Source organism: Aptenodytes forsteri, unplaced genomic scaffold (assembly GCF_000699145.1).
Source record: "Aptenodytes forsteri isolate BGI_AS27 unplaced genomic scaffold, ASM69914v1 Scaffold27, whole genome shotgun sequence".
In the NCBI taxonomy this organism is placed as follows: domain Eukaryota; kingdom Metazoa; phylum Chordata; class Aves; order Sphenisciformes; family Spheniscidae; genus Aptenodytes; species Aptenodytes forsteri.
This window is the reverse complement of record NW_008794407.1, coordinates 1,727,685-1,743,072: the sequence shown is the minus strand read 5'-3', so window position 1 is coordinate 1,743,072 and position 15,388 is coordinate 1,727,685. Positions and strand designations below refer to the sequence as shown.

Sequence of the window (15,388 nt, the reverse complement as noted above, 5' to 3'; positions counted from 1 at the left end):
TGGGGGAGAGAATCAGAAGGGTAAGAGTGAGAAAACTCATGGGTTGAGATAAGAATAGTTTAATAATTGAAAGAAAATAAAATAATGATGGTAATAACAATAATAAATCTTAATGAAAAGGAAAATAACAGAGAGAGAGAAATAAAACCCAAGAAAGACAAGTGATGCAAATGAAAACAATTGCTCACCACCAACCGACCGATGCCCAGCCTGTCCTTGAGCAGCAGCCCCCCCGGCCAACCTTCCCCCTAGTTTTATTGCTGAGCATCATGTTATATGGGGTCAGCTGTCCTGGCTGTGTCCCCTCCCAACTTCTTTTGCGCCCCGAGCCTACTCACTGGTGGGGCGTTGTGAGAAGGAGAAAAGGCCTTGACTCGGTGTAAGCACTGCACAGCAGTAACTAAAACATCCCTGTATTATCAATGCTGTTTTCAGCACAAATCCAAAACACAGCCCCATACTAGCTACTGTGAAGAAAATTAACTCTACCCCAGCCAAAACCACCAGTTTTCCATTTGATTATTTTCATCTTAAACTCACATGTGATTTCCTATCAACAGGGAATAATGTCTTTATGATAAAACAGACGTTTTGATTTATTGGTCCACAATAAAACACAAAATGCTTTATTTGTACAAATTGATGGGTGGTTGGATCTCCTTCCTTTGTAAGAACCCTGTTGAACATTTTCCATGTTGTTCAACTACTTGAGAGACTGCATAGTGGAATGAGTGCTTCAGGAGGTATTAGGAATTCGTAATCTGTTGCACAACTATATTCAACAGGGAAACACTCCAACTGTGGTCTGAGAAGGGGTGTAACAGCTATTTCTGTAGTTTCAGTATGAGTAGTTAACAATTCAAAACTGTTGTTGCTTTTACTCTTCATAAAAATACAGAAGTGCAGTTTCTTTGAACATTAAGTTGCTGGAGTAAGTTTTTGAGTGACAAGCCCCAGTACTACAGAGCCATTTAGAGAACTAAATTTTCAAGGTCCATGAAGGTATGGATTTGGAATAGCCATAAGAACAGCACTAACAAGTTCAACAAAATACTTCTTTTCCAGCATCTTGCAAAATAAGATGTTGAACAGAGGAGTCAAATTCAGTTTTTTGCACTGATGCAAGTTAGAACAAGATATTCTTTTGACTTACAAACGTATCTGCAAGATCAGCTCATCTTCTAAGTGTGATACAAGCTCTGAAAGGAGGCAGAATTATGGAAGTTCTGCTTATGTGAGAAAGAGGGAGGCCATGGAGATGTTTGGTATATCAGGAGATCAGACCATGTAAGACTCAGGCTACTTTTTGATTTGTTTATTGCACACTTCAAAAGGCAGATTCGTATGACTTCTATTCTTCCATATTAATAGAAGTGATAAACTCAACTGATACTATCCCAAAGATCTGAGGTGCAATTCAAAGCTGAGATGTGTAATAACGTGTAATGTAGATTTCCTCTGCCCTCACTGGGCGCCACGTACCACAAATGGGCATAGAGAGGTCATGAACAAGGCATGGGTTAAATTAGTTAAGATGCAATCCTCAATACATACATAGAACAATATTTTGAGGGTAAAACAACTCTCTTGGACAGCCATACTTCTGCAAATATAGGAAGTTTAACAAATGATAGGAAACATCTGCTGAGAGTTATTTTGCAGGAGAAAAATATGAACTTCATTTCATCACAGAAGAACCTTTAGCAGGTTAACAGCACCCTTCCCCATGGTAAAATCTGTTATCCCCATCTCATTCCAGGCTGGTATATGTCTAACCCATTTTTAAAAACATCCATTTTGGATTCCATAGCTTCTTTCTGAGGAACATAGAGCCATATCGTGTCTTTGTCATCAGGCAGTGTTTCTTCTACTGGAGACTGCACTGAAGTCTAGAAATGCTGTACTGTTGTTCATAGCTCATTGGAATACTCTTTTGTGCCTTATATTTATCAGTGAATGTCCCAAAAGACAGGCAGCTTTCTACAAGTGCCTAAAAGCAAATCAGTCTAGCACCCTGCAGATTACTATACACGTGACAATAGCCTTTGTTAGCCTAATGTATTATAATGCATTATGTAGTGGGTCTCTGAGGTTTAGTAATCCCTGTCAGCAACCAGAATAAATGGCAATAGCTTCCGGGAGATGCAGAGCCTATGAAAAGACTGTTAGTTTTCAAGAACTACTAGCATTCAAACTCACACATGCAGCATCTGAAACAAAATCTCATGAACAGTCTTTTGTCACAATCATTTGTGAAAGTCAAATGCATGAAGTGTGCTTAAGAAAGAGATTAAAGAGAAGTTGGACTGAGCACTACCAGTTTGATACTTTCCCTGCTGAAACAAAGATTTGGTGCATTCTCTCAGGCTTGTTGACAACAGACGTTTTTGATGTGTAACCTTTTAATATGCCTAGACACTGAATTTCCTAGCTGAGAATAGCAAGGTTCCACATGAAAGTAAGCACACCTACTTACAGAGAGTGTCTAAGCTACAAGTGAGAGGTTTATTTGACTTTTTTTAATGCACAACTGGATTGGAAGAAAAAAAAATCACTAATATTAGACATTTTGTATGCACAGCATAATGCTGCATGGGATGAAAGTGCACCACAGTTATTGAACACCTGAAGCCCTAACTGCCGGCAGCTCAGACCGTGCAGCCGGGGAAGGGCATCTCTTACTCTGCACTTGCCCGTTCTTTGTGCCCTTCCCTTATGCAACCCCCAGTGACCTTTAGCAGGGTACTAATCTAGCTGGAGCTTTGATCTGATCTAATACAGCCATACTGATTTTCTTATGCTGCTGTAAATTACTGATATACTTAATAGTCTTTCAAATTTTACTGCTGTAGATCAGTTAAAGACGTTACCCTATAGCACAACCCTTCAGATCAGTTCAAATGATTAAAACACTTTCAGAAATACTTAGGCTACTGTTGTTTATACAGAGATAACACCACCATAATAAATACTATTGTCTTTACTCGGGCCTGCATATTCTCTGTAGTGTTCCACTCTCCTGTTTATATCCTCATTTTTTCCTGTGTTTTTAAAATGCTCATCACTGCTCAGTTGAAGTTCTGTTTAAATGATCAAAGGCGTTAACAAAACTATCCTCTAAGATAACAGAAAATCAAGTCAATTCTGTTGCTAGAATTCCACAAGCAAAATCCTTACGGCCAAAGCATTAAAATGCTTCAGCCTCAGCAGGGTTGCTGAGTACAGTATTCATTACTGTATAATTGCGGTTGGCTGCAATGGCCATATAACCTGAAGCTGCAATGCCATTATGCTTATGTGTTGCTAGCCTACGCTACGTTCATCTTCACCTCTTGATTAGATTATATGAAGGTATAACTGTAACGCTACCCAAGCCTATTTATTCTATTTTTAACCTTGCAGACACATGCAGAAGGACGTAAGGGGGAGGGGGAAACAGTGTTTAACTAAAAGAAAGATAAGAGACATACTAAGGCATACTATAGGTAAATCTATTTCCTAAATTCCTTCCTGATCTGAGCCCCAAGAAGTTACCACTGCTTACTCCAGCAGAGCCCATCTCTAATTGTGTGTGCCATGCTCTCTGTTTCACTGGACTACTTGCATCATTTCATCTGTTATCATCTTCTCCGGTCTCCTTTCTGATCAGTCTTCACCCTTTACCAAGGTAATCACAAACATCATACAGACCACTTAGTATCGCAAAAAGCTAAGACTTCATCCTATTTTCAGTATACCTCATCTGTAATAAAATCAGTAGCTGAAATACCTTCCCTCCTTTGCATGTCAAGTGTTACTGTTTTCCTGAAGTAGAGCCTGTTTTTTTCCCCACTACATTTTGAATTTGTCTTTGAAATAATATGGAAACTTCCCAAGTTGCAAGTGCTCTAGAAGTTAAATTGCAGAGGGCTTGCATGATGCAAAGCATTAATTTCTTGTCCTGAGGCTTTGTCCCCTGCAGGCAACAAGAATATCATCTGCTCATAAGATGACAGAGAAGAATCTCTTTGCAAAATGAAACTAGTTATCAATATTGCAACCAAAAGATGGAAGCACGCTGAGGCAGAAAAAGAAGGTCCTTCTGCTGCCATGCCTCCCCTCCTCAAACTGCTTATTCTTGAACTTAGCAGTCACTGCTGTCATTACCCACCAGCTACTATATAAGAAGTGCTCTTTGAAGCCATTTATCAGCACTGACTCTCTGCTGATCAGGGGAGTGGGGAAGACTGCAGTTTGCAACAGCTGAGGAGGAATGACTGCATACCACCTGGGTGTAAGTCATTACCTCTGATTGGCAAACTGACCTTCTTCCCCTCGAGAGCTGGATGGAGATTGAGTCTGTTCTTATTAAGGCCAGAAACAAGCTTTAACTTCAAAGAGAACAGGATTGAGAACAATGCTTTTGGTCACTTACTTGCTTGCCTGTGTAACCATGTTAGAATATGCTTTCAAACGGCTGATGAAGAAAGAAAGACTGCTCTATTTGCCTTTTGCTAGCAGTGGGCAGACTCCGCTGTTAGCATAAATGTATGGAATCCTGCAGCAGCAGTAACTATACTGCTCAGTAGGATGCTAATGGCATTGTGCAGTACAAGCAGCGTAAAAGTCTTTGCTTTCATGAAAACAGCAAATTGTAATTGAAGAGTGGACATCTTTGCATCTTATTTTGTTTATTGGACTTTGAAGAAAGATTTGACAAAATGTTCCCTGTATGGTTGCTTTAAAGGTCATTTGCGTTAAGAGTACAAATCACTGCAGTCTGCCTAATGGTGTCTGCAAGAATGAAAGAATTTACTCTTGTCACTGTACAGTTGCTTTTTAATAACTGGATTCTCAACCACACAACCTTCTCTGCTCTAGATTGTGCCCTCTGCTTCAGCTGTACCCCGTACAAGTAGTTTGGCAGGCAGAGAGAGGTGCTGGCTAAAGCAGAAGAAACTCCATGCTCAGTTCATTTGTCTTCTGCTCTTACCTTCCTCCACTCTGTATAGGTGGTGGAGATACACCGCAAGACAGCATCAAATTAGTCAAGTAAAATGTTCAATTGTGAAAAATAAATAGTGGTTCCTGCCCTAAGAAGTGGAGAAGAAAACTGAAGATGAGCCTTTTTGCAGGAAGGTGAAATGTTAGGTTCACCACACAGGCTGTCAGAACACGAGACCTCCCACAGGCCACTTGGTCACGGACCTTGGGAAACATCTGCGGTCTGGATACTCGTAGGCTAAACAGAAAGGACAATCTCTGGCACACAACCAAAGAATGAGAGTGAAATCTCAGCTGTCTTGGAGGTGATAGGACTTCAAAGACTAGCTTTAAAAGCCATCTGAACATGTAGGGATGTGACAACTGGATACTAAGAGAAGAGCTAGGTAGATACTATGATGCTAGCTTGTAGGCTAAATTACAAGAGAGTAGTTATGGAGTCTTACAGAGCCATCAGATTGTACAGCCAGTGTGCAGAATTTACCTGGTGCACTGGTTTGTAACCTGACAGAGGAGTGCCAGAACATTTAAGGTCCCAAGTTTTGCCCCGTTCAGTCAGCTCCCTTCCTTAACATCTGCTTCACTGTGAGAATAACAGGAAGAAATCACTTTTAAAATCACAAAACCAAGTTAAATGACAAAGCAGTTACACTTGAAAGGATGTCTGGTACCCCTTCTTACAGGAAAAGTCCTGTAAGGGCTGTCGGCACCGTTCTTCAGTGAATGCTTTGAACAGAAGTTGGACCTGCCAGCTGCTAAGAGCCCCCTCAGCCCGGACTGAAGCCCTGCCTCAGGACTGACCAAAAAATTAAACAGCATGTACTACCGCTGTACCATTTATTACGGGGTTTTTATGGAAGTTTTCCTTTCATGTATGGACTAAACAGCACACTCTTTAAAATAACAAGACTGGGTGGATTTGTGGCCTGAGGGCACCATGTCTGCAGGACTATGCTGAACACCTTTGCCTTGGTATCAGTCATATTACATACCAACAGTACTAGTACCAGCAGCGTGTTTAAACCCCTCATCTTAGATTTAGGTCAGATCTCTAGGTCTTGGAGTACTTCAAATCTTTAGTTATTAAACCATCTGATAATCTGTAGGAATACGAGTGTCTTAACCAGAGCAAGTACTGTAAAAATCAGGTTTCTTACTGTTTTTGTAACAATTAGACCATTCAAGTACAACCATCTGCAGGCACCATAAAAATTCCTTCTATATGCGTCAGTCTTGGTACGTGAGGAACATGAAGAATAGGAATTGTTTCTGAAGTTAACATGCTTCTCTTACTTGTGAACTCTGTGTATTTGCATGCAAGCTCAGTATAAATATACTGTGGGTACACTAGAGCCTTACTGCATTTAAATATTTTAAAACGTCTTTAAATTGTTGCAAAACAGTGTTTCGAATATGTTTCTCAAAGTAAAGGAAATTAATTCTGTGTTTATGAACTTTTTTTGTGATTGTTTCTTTTCCAATATTTTTGATTGATTGATTGGAGAGAAGTGAGAATCTGTTTTCTACTCTTTATTGAGAACACTGTTGTTCTCAATTGGTCGCGACTTTTGGAGCATTCAGCATCCTCAACTTAAGTTGAAGACGAAAACTGTTGGTGGTTGGGGTGGCTCTGAAGAGCCTCTTAAAACCTTTCCTATAATTTCTTCTTGATTACAGTCAGACTGAACCGCAACATTTGAATTGTTAGAATCCAAGCCCAGCAAACAAATATTCTGTTAGGTTTGCATGCATGTGTCGGGTTTTTTTAATGACTGCTTCATAAACTCTGGAGTCAGGACTATTGCTTAACATATAAGTTTTGTTATTTTCTTTCATCAGTGTATGTGCAAAGAGGCAGAAACATAGGAGAAAGGTTAAATGAAGTGATTAAAGTTAATCATAAAATATGCCTGCCTTAGTGATGATTAAAACCTTAGTCATTGCATGCTACAGATCCCTGAACGTTGTAGAAAAGCAAACTTATTTTTATTACTTTGTATCCATCTTCTTCCTGCATTTAATACCAAAAATACCCACCAGTAGAGTAAACAAATGTTTTAGACCAGGAGGACCTATCTTCTGTTGTGCTTCCCTTCTGAAATATAAACATTTCTTAATTTTATTCTTCCTAGCTCTGTTTTGTGATGTTTTGGACGCCAAACGTGTCAGAGAAGATTTTAGTTGACATAATTGGAGTAGACTTCGCTTTTGCAGAGCTGTGTGTTGTTCCTTTGCGCATCTTCTCCTTCTTTCCAGTTCCAGGTAAAAACCAAGAAAATAAAAACTCTGTAACCTCAAAACCAAACCAGCTTTGAGATGTGGTCATAGAGTCTGGCGTGGCTGTACATGGAAGAGTGGCTAAATGCACGCCTAGCAAAAGTAACACGGTTTTTACTGAAGTTGGTGTAGACCAAGACTATATCGGTAGTCAAGATACAAATGTTGCAGTAAGAGCAGTCTGTCATTAGGCAGATTTCTGACTGTCAAAAGTCAGAATTCTGTCTATTGTAGCTGACCAAGAGCACACACATGAATGGCAGTAGCAATACATGCATGCCAAGACTGAAATTAACTGTTTGGAATAGCATCTAGGACCAGCTCCACCATAACATCACCTCCATTAGTCTCTCCTGCTGCTGCCAGTGTCAGTGGCACTTTCAGATATCATCACAGCATAAACAATATAGAATAAAAGTTAATGCCCGTATTCAAGAGAGAGGCAACCTTGACAGCAGTAATCAAAATGTTTCCCCTCAAAAAATTTATCTTGATATATCAATATTAAGATACTTGATATATCAATATCAAGAATATATTCTATATCAATAAAGAATAAAAGTTAATGCCCGTATTCAAGAGAGAGGCAACCTTGACAGCAGTAATCAAAATGTTTCCCCTCAAAAAATTTCTAACTTCTGTAATCATATGCTACATCATGTAGTGTTTTCTGCTTATACGACAAGACAGTTTTGTAATAAAGGTAAACTCCAAATACAAGAATAGGTACATGGAGATACCATTTTTTGTGACTAGCTGTTATACCGTGTACCACACAGGAGCTAGAGGGAAAATTTTCCTTGCTGTGATTTCTGTTTAGGGAAGGGATGTTCCTTTAGTGAAGAAAACAGGATGGACCATCTAATAAATTGGTTGTAAGAGAACAGCTCTCAGTAAGGCTTGCTGTCTACAACTGGCGCTTTGTGTTTTCAAAAATCAGTATATTAAAGCAATTTGGACACAAGATCTACTTCATTTCTAGTAGGGCTTCCCAGTGTTACCAGAAACAAGTTTCACCATGGTTATTTCTGAACAGTGCTCTCTGCATGAAAAAGCTTCATATGAGATGACTGATTTTTTTTTACTACTCTCGCCTCCCTGTCTTCCCATCTCCTCCCCTTCCCCTGTTTATGAACAGTGACGGTCAGAGCGCATTTGACTGGTTGGCTGATGACTCTAAAGAAGACATTTGTATTGGCACCTAGCTCAGTGCTGCGGATTATCGTCCTCATCACCAGTCTCATTGTGCTGCCTTACTTGGGGTAAATCATTCTCCTCTCCACAGAGCTGATGGGTTTGCTTTCCTCTTCATTCCTGTTTCCTGTCACTTAATAGCTGAATTAGGGTAGCTCAGAACATTTTCCCCAAATACTAACCATAATATAAAGCCTAAATAGTATCAATATCTGGAAAAGAAACATTTACAAATTCACAAGTGTGACTGCTCTAGGCAGGCATGACAGTGATGTCCCTTTTGAAAAAATAGGCAGATGGCAGAGAGGCAAACATGTATCCTACGGAGAATTTATTTCCATTCTATTAAATGCACTGTTAAGAAAGCTAATGGAAGAATATCTTGTTTATAAGTTAAATAATCTGTTCTACAGCACTCTGTACAAGACTTTAAATTCTTAGTCCTATATTTGATTCAGCATGTGTTTCTTTTAAACAGTGAAGCCACAAAAAACCAAAAAACTCCTTTAAAATACCAGCTATTCTTTTTGCCAGTGTATTATGTCTTTGAAGGAAATATTTCTAACAACAGATTGATTCTATATGCCAGTGGAAATATAATTATGAATCATGAATTCTCACACAACCATGACGACTTTCTTCTTATGCCGCCCACAGAGTTCATGGAGCCACTCTTGGAGTAGGATCCCTTCTAGCTGGTTTTGTAGGAGAATCCACCATGGTTGCGATAGCAGCCTGTTACGTCTATCGGAAACAGGTAAAAATTAGGCTCTGCGGGATCTGGTGAAAGCAGTTGATGAATATAGGGGATTTTAGTTCAGATTAAGAGTACACTTTTGAAATGTAACTCCCCAGCATCCCCACTTACTGAATTTGGTTTGCTTCCCCATGTGGTCGCAGGAGTGTGCAAACTTGGGAATTCTTTGGGTTGAAATAAAACCAAAAGGTGCCCTCCAACTGCTAGTGGGCGTTCAGGCCATGGGACCAGGCCATGGGACATGCTGGTCTGAAGTAAACCTCTTGCTCCTCAAAACGTGTATCATGGATATCATATCCTTACCACCACCTGTTTTGCACCGTAGATCTCTTACTACAGTACAACATAGCTTCTTTATATAGACATAGGAACTACTCATCCAAGCTTATTATATGTATATGTGTATGTGTATGTGTGTATATATATGTATACTTTTATTTCTTTACAAAACCAGCTCTGCTGAAAATGGACAAAAAGTACCGTTGCTTATTCTTTTTGCCATCTAAAGAAGTGGCTTAAAACAAGATATACTCCTGCAGCAGTAGAGGATAAGAGCTTACAAATACTTAAACAGGCGAGGATTTCTCATAGGCATACTTTTACATATTTCACACACTACAGTCCTGCATGTACGGAGTAGTAGTGGTACATGGATTTCAAAGAATATTCCACTAAATGAAGTCAAACACAGGATAAATATTGGCTAGGTGACCGGGTACATCGCAGTACCTGCATATTGTACCCTTCCAGTTATGTGTTCAAGGCACTGTGTAGGCACCAGGCCCAACACCAAGCAGAAATGGCGTGGTGTGTACATCATTCCGTGGTGCAGAAGGACTCTGTGGATGGGAGCAGAAAATAAAATCTATGCATTTGCCTTTTTTTTTTAATTAGGTTTCTTACTAAAGGCCAAGCGAAGATGCCCATCACTTCTATTTTTAGCAAAAAAATACGGAAGATGGAACATCTAAAAGCCTTATATTGGAACAAACTAAAACCAGTTTTGATATGTATTAACAGTGCAGGCCATGGCAGTAGACCAAAGTGTACAAGGTTCATAAGGAAATAGAAGACCTTGATCTCCATCATGATTAGGCTGTCATGTTTTTCTTGAGCACCAAAGAGTAAAAACTGTAGACACGGAAATGGCTGTTCTTGGCCTATGGCTTCACAACATACATCTGTTGGGACTAACCTCCTCATCGCTTGTTTGTTAGAGAAATAGCTCATAGTGCGTTTCTGGCCAGGGACATGGTACTTAATTTTTTGCAGTGATGAGTGCAGGTAGTAGTAATAATAACTGTGCCAACCTAATTTATTCCCTTACCAGAATTAGTGTGTAGCTGACAGCATTGTCTCAACAGCCAGCGTGACAGTGGCAGAGCCAACCGGTAGCTGTATACACCAACTTGTTTTCACCTACAGTGGTAATAAGTGGGCGGCATCTGAGATCTGCAAATCAAGTGTTGTGTAGACACCTCTCAAATTTTGAAACTCTGATATGCCCAACTCAGCTGAATCAACAATACCTGTGGGGGACTTTTTGTCAGCTGTACAAGTGTTTTCTGTAAAACTAGTCAGCCTGCTGAGAAATGGATAATGAGGAACAGATGCTTCAACTTGTTTTGTAGCGGGGCTGAATGCTTCTTAGCTTTACTAATCCAGGACATCCTGGATGAATCACAGGACTCTTGAATGCCCTCCTGCTACTGCTAGCCAAAAATACTCTAATATTACTTGGCCTTGATGGGGTGGGGGCTCACAGTGGATCAGCAATATCAAGAAAAGCCAGGATGCTCACACCTTGTAAAATTCCTGAAGTTTGACGTTTGAGAAATTAGGTTGCCACCTCTGTCTCCCTCCCTAGAGCAGCTTATCTTCTCTCATATTTTGTTTGCTTTTCTTTTTTTTTTTTTTAATAAAAAATCCGTGATGTAAAAGATTCCAGATGCTCTCTTCCCTCCAGTCGTGCTGAAGCCTGTTTTGGATGTTGCTTAGCATAAGAAATGCCTCTATTATTGCATTTATGTTAGAAAGGAGAAAGCTGAGCCCCAGGAAGGTTATGGAAACCTTCTAAGTTAAATCAACTTATTAGTGACAAGCCATGAATATGACTCAAATATTCTAGCTCTTAATAACATACCCCCCCAAAAAAAATTATTCGCACCTCGCTTCTCGCAGTGCCCAAAGTTTGTAGGACGCTGTTCATGCACAACTTACTGATAGGTTTCCAAACACTTGTTTCAATCTAGAAAAAGAAGCGGAATGAGAATGAAGCAGCTACAGAAGGTGAAGACTCTGCAATGACCGACATGCCTCACACAGAGGAAATGACAGACATCGTAGAAATGAGAGAAGAGAATGAATAATAAATGGGATGCAATTGTTCTCTGCAGGGACGATTGGAGTGACACTTCAGCATCTTGTCGTCTCTCATACTTTTTTGTTTGTTCATTTTTATTTTTGTAATAAAGAGGCCTTGATTTAAAAGGTTTCAGATAAATTCTCTAGCATACTGAGTATGCTCTCACTGATGAGGGACCTAAAGAGAGGTCTTTGCTTTTTTTTTTTTCCCAATTGAATTTGTTTTCTCACTCCATGCAAACATAAAAGATACAATTGCATCACTGTAGAGTCTTCCTTACTTATGCATCCACCTTCTCTGGACAATCTGCATTTGTCAACCAAAGCCCTGCTCTCTGTGCGTGTGTGTGTGTGCGCGCGTGTGCATGCGCTTGCACACTCGCACACGCACATGCACGTGTGCCACTGGCTCAATGCTACTGCCATAATCCTACTCCCTCCCCTCTTTCCTTTTCCTTCCTTTTCTTTATGAGAAATGTTAAGGAAAAGAAGTTTGGAATACAGAGCTTTATTTTACTTGCTTGAAAATTACTTTGCTACATAAACTAATATACTATGGTGAACTATATCTTTTTGTTTGGCCTCATCGCTAAAGCTTATACTGCACAGGGTACAAAACAGGGAGGAACGTGTAAGTCTCCACGTACAAAGTGGAGAAAAACAGGTTCCTCTCTCCTGTTAAAAGTGTGTGGATGTGTATATACACACACAGGTACATAAACAGAGACATACATATATATATATTTTTATATATATATGCATACGATAAATAAAATACACATGGGACAAGAACTCTATTTAGCTTTCATTCCATCAGAAAGATAGTAATCTTTTGAAAAATGTAAACATTTAATTCAGAATTTTCTTGAATCGTTAAGCCCCACCTTACGTATAATTTTCTTTAGAAAAATAACCAAACATGCACTTTCCTCTTGTGAAGAGGGCGACGGCAACTGATAGACTTTGACTGTATTTGAATTAAAAAAAAAATAAATATTGACAAGCTTTACCAAAGTTCTTGTCCACTGATTTAACTTTAATTTTTAAAGGTTGATTTGCTCTATATACTTATTTCTGGTGCCTATATACTAAAAAAAAAATAAAAAATCCGATAACGTATGCAGGATACCATGGTATATCGCATTACTACACATAGCTCCATGAAATTTTTTATATAGAGATGTACACATACTCACACACACGTGTGTATATGTATATATACTTATATATATACACACACACATATGTATGTTTTGCTATAATATATTTACCTATGCAGTAGATCAAAATCCATATGGTGAAGCTCAAGTACTGACGGTCCTCCAGGTTGTTAATAAGGGACTTTGATCATATGTTAGCTCTCAAGGCAAGAGTTGCGTGCAAGGGGGGAGCTGCTCACATCACTTGGCAAGCGCTGTACTTGGAGAAGGCGGCAGGCGCTGTGTCGTTGTGGTTGAAGTGGGCCTTAAATAACAGAGTGTGAGGTCAGGTGGGCGACTGGTATCGGGTGGAAATGAAGCCCATATAAGAGGTGACCGAACCAGAGAGGGTTTGGGTGCCACCGATGACGGCTGCAGCAGCAGCTTGTATTTCTGTGCTCTTCCGTGTTTGGCTGCGGGGCAGCGTTCGGTACCGGTTTGTAGTAGCTTGGGTTCTTTCAGATTTAATCACGCCAGAGTCTGGAAACCGTTATCCTCCATGCCGTATCCATAAATCAGTTAATTTAAACCTTATTTAGTAAAAGTATATTTTTCTAAGTTGTGGAAGTAATTATTTAATTGTGGACAAATTCTGTTTCTAGATTTATTTGCCAGGTAGTCCCCGCACTCAGAGAACTGATCAAAACTAAACATTACTTTAAATGTTATATCGATATATGTGTATGTAGACATACACATGTGTATAAATATATATATTGTATATTATGTACATTTATTTTAAGCTACAATACATTTCCTATTTTTCCAAGTTCAGCTAAAAATGTCTCTGAAAAACTACGAGTTGGCTAAGTAACCAGTTATGGCGGCCGTCATGAAAGGCATTGTATCAATGAACTTTACATTTTATCGTAAACATTTGTACTAATTTGTTACATGTACAAATGCAATAAGAAAAAAATGTAGAAATTATTGTGTTGAATGAGATTTGCAAAATCAGTTCATGGTTAATGAGCAGTGGCACTAGGAGGGTAAGACTAAATCCAGTAACCACACGTTTTCTGTGCCACCACAAGGTTGTTCTCCTTGTTTCTGACAGTAGTTTAAAAAAAAAAAGATTAAAAAAAAAACCCTCAGACAAATGAACTTTGTGCAGTATGTAGACTGTACACATTCATGAATACAGGCTCTCAAACAGTCATATGTATATAACGTGTATATAGACTGTTACAGATCACGGTGGCCATTTGAGGTCTTCTCTATTCATGTAGTTTTGGTTTCTCCAGGACGTTTGCATCCAAGTCCACAAGATGCAGTTTTTCAGGAATTTTAGAGATAAAGAAAGAAAATATTTTTGTGTAATACTTCTTTTGGTACATGACTAAAATTCAAACGGCAGTTATTTTTGAAGAATTTTGAGCATTACCGATATAGGTTTCATGGTAATAATTGCACCAAAAAGTAAAAATTTGAAAACAAATTAAATGAAACACTGAAGCTTTTGCTTTAGATAGAAGATGAACAAATATCAAAAACTGAATTATTGGTTATACAGGACTAAACTAATGGTAATTTTTTCAATTGTGTGGGTAATACGTAATAGTCCTTTACTCTGCAAGATACCAAATGAGCGCAGGAATGGTGGGATTTGGGCAAGAACTCAAGCAGTGACGTAAGGACGCATGCATCGCATCTCCTTCCGCTTCCTGTGGGTCACGTATTTCTTTACGTTGCTCTGCTGGATTAACAAAACACGCTGACGTTTCTGGAACGAGCGAGTCCAAACCAGCCCCTCGTGCCGGCCCAGGTACTCGCTGCGTGGGCAGGCAGGGTGCTCAGCGGGACGGCGCGTGCCCAAGGAGCGCCCTGTTCCCCGCAGCCTCTGGTTCTGCTTCTGGGTACCGTTGTCAGGAGCTTCAGCGACCACCTGAAACCTCACTGCTCTGACTCCCAGCCAGTGGCAAATTCAGCTGGGCTGGTGAAGCAGCCAGCCTGATGGGTTACAGGCTGGGAGCGGGCAGCCGTCCTCCTCGGCTGAAGCCTCAGCCAGAGCGTTACTGGTTCCAGTGTCTCTCTCAGGCAGATGCTGGTGTACGCCCTGTCCTGCACCTCTTCCTTCCCAAAAGGACTTTCCCGAGTTCTAGTAAAATGGCTTAGCTGTCTCTCTTGTGTTTTTGCTTATGAAATGGCTATCTTATCTGTGATAAATATTTTACAACAGAAACCTGTTAAGTTTCTGTGTCGGAGAGCCGGAGCACAGTCATCTCAATGAATTCATGTGGAGACTTGGCCTTTCCAGACTTTCTTGAGAATTACTGAATTATACAATCATCGAAGTTACAATAAAAAGAGGAACAAAGTTGATCTGCATCCTACATCTTAAATTTCAGAACAGCTCACACAGCGGGAAATAAGAGCAGAACACCGATAAGCTGTGGATTAATGTTCCTTGGCTTTTAATACGTACGTAAAATTGTGCTAACTTGTCTTGAGTTTTCCTTTTGCAGAATTAACAGGAAACACTGGGGTTTTTTCCTTCCTCACTGCCCTAAGCAGGCCTCTCACGCTTACCAAGCAGTGGACTTGATGGAAAAAGCTCTGCATTTCCCAGCCAGTGCTTGAGGCCATTTGGGCACAGCAGCAGGTTCCCAGGCGT

General features: G+C 39.8%; 1 protein-coding gene across 1 annotated transcript in view; it reads left to right on the top strand.

Moving 5' to 3' along the window:
• Positions 1–11,696, top strand: part of ANKH (ANKH inorganic pyrophosphate transport regulator) — a 47,859-nt gene extending 36,163 nt beyond the window's left edge. Inside the window, exons 9-12 of the mRNA XM_009288088.1 lie at positions 7,116–7,245; positions 8,399–8,522; positions 9,112–9,211; positions 11,464–11,696. Coding sequence (XP_009286363.1) covers positions 7,116–7,245; positions 8,399–8,522; positions 9,112–9,211; positions 11,464–11,580 — 471 coding nt within the window. The 3' untranslated portion in view covers positions 11,581–11,696. The remainder of the gene's footprint in view (positions 1–7,115; positions 7,246–8,398; positions 8,523–9,111; positions 9,212–11,463) is intronic.
• The last annotated feature ends 3,692 nt before the right edge of the window (positions 11,697–15,388 follow it).